The following is a 10,987-nucleotide window of genomic DNA, read 5'->3' as shown; positions in this document are numbered from 1 at the left end:
CTACAGATTTGGGATCAATTAAAGGGGTTATCAGTCTGCTTAATACCCAAGTGCTTTTTTCCAAAGTCCTCCTCAGAGTTATCAGACTCTAAAACATCCACTTTGTATTCTTTCTCCTCTGGAAGTGTTCAATACACATAGTGGTTGACTGATACAATAAATGTGGCTAATTTCACAGTGGTTTCATATTCTGTGGGTGTCACTGATACCCAATGTCATTGATCCACAATTTTTCAACAGATTTTTCTCAATGTAACAAATGGTCTTTTGTTGAATTTATATGACACAGTCCAACCTTGTTTAGCATGATCTATTTTATTATGGCACTATTTGCATCAAATTTACTGAGGCTTTTATTTTGAAGGCGAACTATTGTGGCTAATCCTTATTATGGCTAGCTTCACATAGGTGGGTCCGACCATCATTAATCAGTCCGAGAGCTTGGGGGAGTCTGTCTGTGTTGAAGTGCAGCAGCAGCAGCATCATAGCATACGTTTGGTGAATCGCTGTGACATGAAATACGAGTGATGGTGTAATAAATACGTAAAACAATATTTACGTGTTAAATTATTATGTGACGTCTAGTCATATATATAGGTCCTGATTGGTCAACAAGCTAATTTGGTACGTCAAATAGCGTTATTTGATGTATATATATTTTTTGACACGCAATGACCCAAATTGCGGTCCACAATCATGTAACTGTGTGATGGCCAGGATGCGTTCTAAATTGTTCAATCTACTTAAGTATTGCTAGGACATTTTTCCTTGCAAATATATTTTTTAAACAGATTGAGAAATAACATGTCGATTTTCATTTAGATATTTTCAGAGTAGGTGTAGGCTTCTTTTCGGTTTGTAATCGTGCTTAACCAGTAGTCTAAGTAACCTAATGTCTATTGGGTGGATACCATTTTGTTAGGGAACAAAAATAAGACAACGGGCATTGTGGAGATGCTATACACCATCCTAAAAAACAAGAAGTCACAAAATGTTAGACGATTGATTCCAAACGACGACCTCGAAATGTTTGCTTTACGCAACGTGCCTACATAGCAACGCTCGGCTCCGCCTATGTGAAATGGTTGGGAAAATGGACCAACCAAATTCTACTTTATCCATAATGACCAATAGCAAAATACCAGGGCGTGCCTCATTCGTTGTGGAAACTTTACCGGCTCGGGTGCAAAGTTTCAGCCGTCTGCAAATCAAAGTCTACCCTAACGTTTCTGAAATATACCCCAGTCTTTTAATTTTCCCAGTTAGCCGCTTTTGAGGAACCAACATCGTTTTTTGCTGTATCTGGAATTGGATTTGGTTGTAAATCGTACGATAATTACGAATTTTTAACGAGCATATACATATTTACAATACATGATGGAATCCCATCTCGATTGGCACGCTACAGATGGCTACCAGCATATTGTAAGCTAACTAGCTAACTCAGTTATCTAGCTAAACGAGTGACCAGCGGAGAAAAATGGCTTGTGAGCCTAATCGTGTGCGGCTACTATGCATGCTTTCATTGACATTTGGTTTTTTTATTGTGGAGGTAGTCGTCAGTCGGATCACGGCATCTTTGGCAATGCTGTCGGACTCCTTTCATATGCTATCGGATGTCATAGCGCTGGTTGTGGCTTTGGTGGCGGTGCGCTTCGCTGAGAAGACGCAATCGACAAATAAAAACACGTTCGGATGGATCCGGGCGGAGGTGATGGGGGCTCTCGTAAACGCAGTGTTCCTCACAGCTCTCTGTTTCACCATTATCTTGGAGGCCGTCGAGCGATTCACCAACCCACATGAAATCGAGAAACCCCATGTAGTAATCGGTGTGGGGGCCGCCGGGCTCCTGGTCAACCTCCTCGGGCTGTGCTTGTTCCACGGACACGCAGGTGGTGGACACGGGCACTCTCACGGAGGAGGCCATTCTCATGGAAATAAGAAAAACAAGAGGGGTAAAATATGCAAGTCAGAAAGACCGAATGGATCATCAGGAGAGGAGTCCAACAACCTGGTGGGAAGCCACAACAGCCCCCCTAATGGCGTGGACAGTGAGAGACGTAGACATGGTAAGTTATGTATGTATGTATGTATGTATGTAAGTTATGTAATTAATTATTCGTATTTTACAGTAAGCAGCTATATTGTCAACATACTGTGTTGATGTAGCTACTGTACTTGTCTAGGTACAATCTTTTCACTCAGAATTTGACCCTTTGGCACCCAGTGATACTGATATTTCTTCCACGTCGGGTTCATTGTTCTACTATGAATCATATCTAGACAGCTCTTCGTTATGATATCAGATATGAAACAACCATACTAGCCTGTCTCAGGTTTTATGTTGTTTCATCGATTGAAATAAGATGTTATATAATTGGGGAGTTGGAGCAAACATACCACACACTAGCATAATCTCACACTGACAGGGATTTTATTCAAAGAACTGAAATGTGAAGGCCTACTCAATATGGAGTGGTCTTTAATCCAAAGCCATCTCTGTGGTGTTCTCGTTAACCCTTTAATATCTTTGCCTTTGAGGAGAGACATTCAACACAGCCAGTCTCACATGGTCTTGGCTGGGTTTCTTCTGTATTGTAGCTGGATCAATATCCACTACCATCTCAAAGGTGTAACTGGGCTAATGTGGGTCTCCTGACTTGGGCATTATCAGTATATCTATCATATGTTGCCAAATGGGCTCCTATAGCCTAAGCTATAGGAGCCATTTACCAGACAGACCAGTGGCTCACAAAGTGTAATGGTTGGGCAGAGGCACAATGACATCTGTAGTTTTTAACAGAAACAGTGATAAGGCTAAATTCATTGTAATATTGGTAGGCGTCAGTGACTGGTATCAGCAGTGATTTGATACAGAACAATGCGTCCCATGACTATGCCTATTCTCCACACACCATTTTGAAATTCCTTTTGCAGAGGCCATGAGAGTGCACAACAGACCCTTTTAATTGAATCTCTTATCTCAAGGAACTGCCACTGTTCTTTTTGCCACTTCAGGAAGACAGTTATTCCTATTCCCAGGTTATGCCTCTTTGCTTGTCTGTAAAATACACAATGCTTCATAAAACTGTGCCCCCTTTGTATGCTCACTGTAATATTACAAAGAATTTGAATCAAACTAATCTGAAAAAATTCTGGGGCGGCAGGGTAGCCTAGTGGTTAGAGCGTTGGACTAGCAACCGGAAGGTTGCAAGTTCAAATCCCCGAGCTGACAAGGTACAAATCTGTCGTTCTGCCCCTGGACAGGCAGTTAACCCACTGTTCCTAGGCTGTCATTTAAAATAAGATTTTTTTCTTAACTAGTTAAATAAAGGTTAAAAAATAATAATAATCTGACCTAGGGTCAGCCTGCAGATGTTTTACATGGTGGCAGACATGTCATGATTTGTTACAAAACCACAATTGTGAAAGTCCCAGCCATCCAGATTTTATCCCTCAAATTACATTGAGCATTTGAAGTCCAGGCTTTCAAATCGTGACCTTATTAGAAGACATTTAATCCGTATTGTCACTACTCGTGCTTCTACAACCATAACAGGAAGTTGTCTTCCTTCACAAAACCCACATATTATAAGTGGTTTATATACTACAAAAAAAATGGTTAATATAAATCCCAGTCAGAGGCCTTCAGTGATTCTTGTCACCATTGTTTTATCATATTAACAGGATATCATGGTGTAAACATGGCAATCCACCAAATTCAGATAATGACCATGATCTCCTTGCTGATATTAGGGTCTGTGAGCTGAGAGCTGCCCTCTGCCTCCTTTTGGGACAGAAAATAGTTAAACCAGGAAACTAAGTTTCCCCTCTACAGTGGGCCTGTCAGGCTCTGCCAGTTTCAGTAAATGGATCCCATTTCTCCCTCCTCCATATGCACTGATCGCTGCAACCTGGCTATACATCATCTCAAGCAGTGACACGACCGAAATCCCCTGATTCAGCCACACCATTAGGCCCTGATGAATTACCCCTACGCCACTGAGTGCCGGGACAGAGGCTATTAGCCTAGCGCTGGCTCTGGTGCCATTGGCCATTATGTAGCCGTATGAGTCGTAGCGTAGTGCTAGGCAATCAAGCTGTCTGCAGACATGAATTGAATTCCCTCAAGGTGTTAAGCAGGGGAGTCTGTTGTGGTCGGTTAATTTACTGGCTTCCACCACCACGCCGGTTGGAGTTCATTTCCAGATTGGGAACTGGGAAGGTGATGTACTACGGCCTACATTATTTTCTACGTTGAAGTAAATGGTTTTAATTCAAGTCTTAGCTTCTTATCAAGGTGTTTATCATCTCGGGCAGCCGTACATGGCACATCAACCATGTCCTCCAAAACCTCTGATGATGTCATCAATCATTATGGTTTGATATGGTGGTCAGTAGTTGGATGAGGCAGCTAATAAACCACAGCTGGATGTGAGTCATTCAAAATTAAGATTTCCAGTCATTCCTCGTCTTTGTAATTATCAGCGTTTTCTTTTCTCCATCCCATTGATGCAGGAGTCTCTGCCATTCTTCCTATCAACCTCTCAAATATGTTGTCTCTATTCAAATACTAGAAATGCATCCTTTGTACCTTCCTTGAAGTAATCTCGGCTCTGAATTGGTCATCATTGGGGATGGTGCTCACCTTGCTTTCACCTATCCAATCACTTCTAGATCAATGCTGGTATACTAGTGGTTAGAGCGTTGGGCCAGTAACTGAAAGGTTGCTAAATAAAATCTCCGAAACTGACAAGGTAAAAATCTGTCATTCTGCCTCTGAACAAGGCAGTTGTTCCCCAGTAGGCCGTCATTGTAAATAAGAATTTGTTCTTAACTGACTTTCCTAGTTAAATGAAAAAAATGATCTCAAAGAAACTAGGAAGCATGCATTTCTAACAGGGCTGTGCTTTTGCACCCCCCCTTGACCTCTTTAACCCCTTGTCCCCGTCTTCTTCCTTCAGAGATTGTTCGCAACGACGGCGAGGTGCATATGAACGGCAGCGCCGCCTACGAGGACATGGACCACAGCCACGACGAGGGTTCACTCAACATGCGCGGCGTCTTCCTGCACGTGCTGGGCGACGCCCTGGGCTCGGTCATCGTGGTGGTCAACGCCCTTATCTTCACCTTTGTGTGGCGGCCGTGCCCGCCTGGCGAGAGCTGCTTCAACCCATGCCACTCGACAGATCACCCGCACGTTAACCACACCCTGGTGGACCTGTCCATGGACGGCAACGGTTCTAGCTTTCAGCGGACCATGGTGGGGCCATGCTGGGTGCTCTACCTTGACCCCACGCTGTGCATCATCATGGTGGGTATCCTGCTCTACACCACCTACCCACTGCTCAAGGAGTCTGCGCTGATCCTCCTGCAGACGGTGCCCAAACAGATCGACATGCACCGCCTCAACGAGCGGCTGCTCTCGCTGGACGGTGTGCTGGCCATTCATGAGCTGCACATCTGGCAGCTGGCGGGCTCGCGCATCATTGCCACGGCGCACATCAAGTGCCACGACCCCACATCCTACATGGACGTGGCCAAGCGCATCAAGGACTTCTTCCACGACGAGGGCATCCACGCCACCACCATCCAGCCCGAGTTTGTCACGGTCAATTCCGAGTCAAGTGCCTCTCTCTGCGAGCTCTCCTGCCGAACTCAGTGTGCGCCCAAGTTGTGCTGTGGCGCTGCAGACAAGCAGGGTGTTGCTGGCACTGGTCCGGCAGGCGAGGGGAAGGTCCTGGCGGCCTCTGCAATGGAGGTGATCAGCGAGACCCCAGAGGGAGCAGCCGGAGCTTCAGTTCTGGAGCAGGCGGCTGCTGCAGTCGTCCAGGTGGTCCCCCGGACCCCGGAGCCCGAGGTCATCATCACCCGAGAGGTGGAATCTTCTCTGTGAGACAGACCGGACACAGTTGGAGGAAGGATAGAATCACTACTAAAGTGGATGGAAGTTTTTAAAAAGTGCCAGCCAAAGTTGACAGTGGGTTGTCGTGTGTACAGCGCGCTCTGATTCTGGAAATACTGGTAGGAAAATGGCTCCACTACCGCAGACTTGTTCGAAGACACCCTTTGTCCCAGCCCTCCCACTGCCTACCCCTCGCCACCTCCTCACCTCTGACCTCCGCAACCGCCATGGCCACGGCCTGGTCTGGCCTGCTGCATGTGTATCCTTCCCCACATTAGCGCCGGGTTGTGATGTGTCACCGTCGTCCCATCCCTCCACGGTGTCTCTGTGCCAAAGCGTCTCAATAAAGGACAGAATGGAGACTCCCCTCCAGCAAGTACCATGAGCCAACACGACACCTGCAAGGCCAAGCACACCTGTCTACTCCGCAGGTCTTTTTTGTTGATCTTATGGACCTTTTCATTTATGCATTATTTTTTTATTTTTTGGGGATAGGCTTTGAACATCAATTTTCTTAGCCTTGGCCCCACAATAGAAAATTGTTATTACAATTTAATTTTATTTAAGTTATTAGTAATGATCTATAATTTTCTCTGTAGATGCATTTATAATATTTAGTTTGGATGGTAGATTTAATTTGTGAAATTTTTCGGAATATTTGACGAACCATCTATGCTGTAGACTTGTTTTTGAAAATATGTTTTTTTTAAATGAATTTTTCTCAGACTTTTATTCTGGCCTTGACTCTGTTTTAATGGCAGTTGTTAGTTGAAGGCAGACGCTGTGTAAAAACCTCACCACGCCTATAATTCAAATTGCTTTGAAATAGCACTGAGTACTGTTCGCGTAAGTACTGTAGGCTATCTTGTATCAGCAAACTTCAGCAACTGTTTTATTCAACAACAACAAAATCGGATGCCTTGCAAACCTGAGGGTCTATCACTGAAGAAAATGTGCACTACAAAATGCCAAACAATATTCTGTTTTAAATCTCTGCTGGAGAGCCATCGGATGGGTTGTTGAAATTCATACTAATATTCCTCATGAATGTGTTGGGGAAGGGACCTAGTCAAAATCCATCCTGAATGTTTTTACAGTGTCCAGAGTGCTTCTGCTGCAACTTTGCATGACCAAACTGAAGTGTGTTATTTCAGCCACAGAGCTTCAGAACGAGCTAACACTGCTACAAAACAGTAGCCCACTTCCTTGTTTTCTCAGATAGCGAGAATAACTTTATAGATTAAATGAAATGTCACTGAATCTTTTCCCTTCTTTCTGGTGACTGGATTTGTGAGGCTTTATGTGCCGATGTAGAGTCATCTTAGTGGCCTTTTTAAATGGGAAATCTGATGGAAGGAAATTCCCTCATTCATTATTATTATTATTATTATCAACACAAAGATATCATTTATATGTTGATTCAAGGATGCATTTCAGATTTCCACTCAAAGTAAATGTGTATGCAATATAGAATAATTGTATTGGGAAATGTATTTTGACACGTTCCTTTGTTTTTGAAAAGGTCTCGTTACTTTTATTGTCTTTTGAGACTCAAGCCCTCTGTGCAAATTGAGGTATGTGTCATTCGTTTTTTCGGATTTTAAATATGACATGTCTGCCAATGTGTTTTTGATATATTACAGTACCCGTCAATGTGTCATTGTGAACATTTTAAAATGGCTGTTTGGTACAGATGTCAAACTGTTGTTTTGTGTAATTTAAAAAAAATGTGTTTTTAGATGTGGTTTCTTTGGACATTAGGTCTTACCCTTGATCTCGCTCCCAGAAACTTCCGCCCAAATGTGTGTCAAACTTGGCATTCGTTAGCCAATACAGAAATATCGGGAGAAACTCCCGGTGCATAGGCATGGCTTAATCCACCAACCAATCATCTCCCACAACACCTTCCCCGTATGCTAGCACGCCACAATCTTCTGAGTCGCTAAAATAAAATGATGACAAGTAAGGTCCCTCCCATAGAATTCTATGGTCGATCCCACTAAGGCCGACTTTGAATTGTTTATGGAAGGGGATGCATTCATCTGAAATGGGTCTTCTGCATTTAACCCAGCCCTTCTGAATCATAAAGGTGTGGAGGGCTGCCTTAATCGACATCCACTTCATCGGTGCCAGCCTTACTGTTTATGTATCAGACGTGCACAATAGCCTGGGGAAGAGGTTAGTTCTACCCTTAAAGAGCGACTCCCCCTAAAAAGCAACTTCTCCTTTTGAAAACGGCCTATGTGGCATTGTTGATTCGGAAACATTTATTGTAGTGTCAATTTGGTTTGACGTTCAATATCCCCATGGGGCTAGTTAGCGACAATCGGTCAATGACACAATGTACACGGGCTATCCAATGTCAAACCAACTTTGCCATGGTCGCACTCTAGCCGGCTGAAGCTAATTGGCAAGTTTGTCTAGCTCTAGCCTAGGCGATGTCAAGACACAAGACCTGGTTAGACTTTAAAGTTATCTGGAAGTGTGAGTGACTGTAACTGTGTACTGTTTTGTCACAGTGAATATAGAAATGCTTGCCACGTGCACACACACACACAAGACGCCCACATTAACCCCTCCCCCCAATACAACTCTCGTTTGGCTTTATTCATGGCCGCTACATTTCTTGATGACCAAGGTGAAAAAACTAGGCTAAATCAGGAAGTTGAGCCCCCATTTAGTACATTCAAACTCATTGAACATCTGCGTTGATAATAATCCATCAGACTTGTCTAGAAGGTAATGTCAACAGGAGATATTTCACAATGAATGGTTAAATAGCACCACTGGATCGCCATAATGCTTGAAATGCCATCTACGTTCATAGTGACTCTACAGTACATTTGAAAAGGAACCTACTTTTGAAAGTGAATCTACAGTGGGAACAAACGTCATTGGTTCAGAGTTGACCGAGCGGTAGTTCGCTGCCAGACAGGGCAGTAAGCCATTAGCCCTTGGCCTAGCTCTGTAACCCAGTGAAAAGCCCTCAGCCAGAGGGCCTTACGCACAGTAGTAGGCCCCTTGGGGAGCATTCCCCACAGCCACACTGCTCTAGTCATTTACACGGCATTCCAGCATCTTGCCCCGCTCTCCTCTCTATTTCTTCCCTCGTTACCTAGCCTGTTTAAACGAGACTGAATGCTGCCCTCACCATTGTTTGACTTCACTTACGTTTGGGTGCCAGGCGACAGCCCATAGTTGTAAAGAAAATCATAGTGCTTTTCTAAGGGTGCAGAGAGGTGGGGGGTTGGCATGTGGTAGGTCCCCATTGTCTGTGTTCATGAAAAGTTTTTTTGTTTGTTGCACCTTTACAATGGGGTATTGTGTGCATTGAAATAGAATCTCTAGAAAGACTGTAATTTGACAGAACCCTTTGTCGGAACATTGACTTGAATGGGGATACCGGTTCTATAGATTCTCTTTCTATGATTGTATGTTAACTTTGGCCATCGGTATAGGTGAAAGCTTACTTAGCATTAATGCTGCTGACTTTCTGGTTTAAACTGTTCAGACATCTTTTGGAGGATGGTTCCCTGATCTCCTTTTGAATACCTATAGTTAGCTATTGACTAGGGTACCTATTCGTTTAGCTTTTGTTGCATATATTGACGATGTAGCCTGTGCTGGCAAGGATGAATCCTTTTAGCTTCAGCTTGACCGTTTCTAACCCCTGTGAACTTCGGTCCACTTTCTCTAGCCTTTTTTAGAGTATTCAATTCAGCCCTGGATGACGCCTCCTGTGTTCCCCCCCTCACCCCTCCCCAAACCCCTTTTTCCACCAATCCTCACCACACCCACCCCTCACCCAACCTAGCTGTAATCCAGTGAACAAAGCCAGTGAGACAGATGGTGTACTCTGGTCATCCACTGACACAATGACCAGTCCTCCCATCCTCTCCTCATAGACCGCTGGGTGGAGCGACCCAGTGCTGCAGTGCCCAGTGGTCATCAGTGCAGCGGACAGTGGTGGAAAAAGTACAAAGTTGCCATACTTGAGTAAGAGTAAAGATACCTAATAGAAAATGACTCAAGTAAAAGTGAAAGTATTTTGTTTTAAATATACATAAGAATCAAAAGTAAATGTAATTGCTAAAATACACAAGTATCAAAATTAAAAGTATAAATCATTTAAAATTCCGTACATTAAGCAAATCAGACCCAGATTTTCATGTTCTTTTAATTTGCACATAGCCAGTGGCACGCTCCAACACTTAGACATACTTTACAGATGACAGTAGGGGAGACAGTACTATCAGAGACAGTAGGGGTGACCAAGGATGTTCTCTTGATAAGTGTGTGAATTGGAACATTTTCCTGTCAAAATGTAACGAGTACTTTTGGGTGTCAAAAGTACATTTCTTTTCTTTAGGAATCTGGTGAAGTAAAAGTTCTCAAATAATGATAAAGTACAGATACCCCCAAAAACTACTTAAGTAGTACTTTTAAAGGTTTTTTTTATTTTTTTAGTCAAAACAATTTGAATGGTCTGCTGGCATCCAGTGGCTACATTTTTTTATTGGCTGTTACATTTCAAGAACCCTCCCCACATCCAGCCAAGACAAATGTGGGAAGCATCGGAGTCCACATGGACCAACATTCCTGTAGAACACTTTCGACACCTTGTAGAGTCCATGCCCCAATGAATTGAGGTTGTTCCTATAAATAGATTTAATCTAACTATTATTTAATGACTTCCTGTATTTGTAATAATAATGTCCACAGTGTGAACCCTTGGTGCATGACACTGTGTCTGGGTGAGGGATCGGGTGAGATTGTCTGCAGCAAGTCGGAGTGATGATTGTCAGTTTGAATGTGGGATGCTTGGGAATGAGGATGTACCATTGAATGTCCTAGAATGTCAGTGATATTGTCTAGCTAGTAAGAATAGTCTGTGTTGGGAATGATCTTGGCTGGGAGGATATAGAGTGAAAGATGGGTAGAGATAAAAGCCTAGTGGGAAACTCTATTTCATTTAGACAGGTCAACACCAAAGGATTATAAAGAAAAAATAACTGCCCCATTAAACTGGATTATATCACAATGCAACCTGGTCTCAGAGCATTTCGTATTATTCTATATTTA

At 43.4% G+C, this 10,987-nt stretch overlaps 1 protein-coding gene across 1 annotated transcript; it reads left to right on the top strand.

Moving 5' to 3' along the window:
* Window positions 1-677: 677 nt before the first annotated feature.
* Window positions 678-7,643, top strand: LOC110522022 (zinc transporter 1-like). Its single transcript, XM_021600083.2, has 2 exons — window positions 678-2,069; window positions 4,965-7,643. Exons 1-2 carry the CDS (start codon window positions 1,481-1,483, stop codon window positions 5,894-5,896), a joined length of 1,521 nt encoding a protein of 506 aa, XP_021455758.1. The 5' UTR covers window positions 678-1,480; the 3' UTR covers window positions 5,897-7,643.
* Window positions 7,644-10,987: the final 3,344 nt, after the last annotated feature.

The sequence above is a fragment of the Oncorhynchus mykiss genome, chromosome 4 (assembly GCF_013265735.2).
Source record: "Oncorhynchus mykiss isolate Arlee chromosome 4, USDA_OmykA_1.1, whole genome shotgun sequence".
Taxonomy (NCBI): Eukaryota; Metazoa; Chordata; class Actinopteri; order Salmoniformes; family Salmonidae; genus Oncorhynchus; species Oncorhynchus mykiss.
Note: the sequence above shows the minus strand (reverse complement) of the source record. Positions and strands in the feature narration are given on the sequence as shown.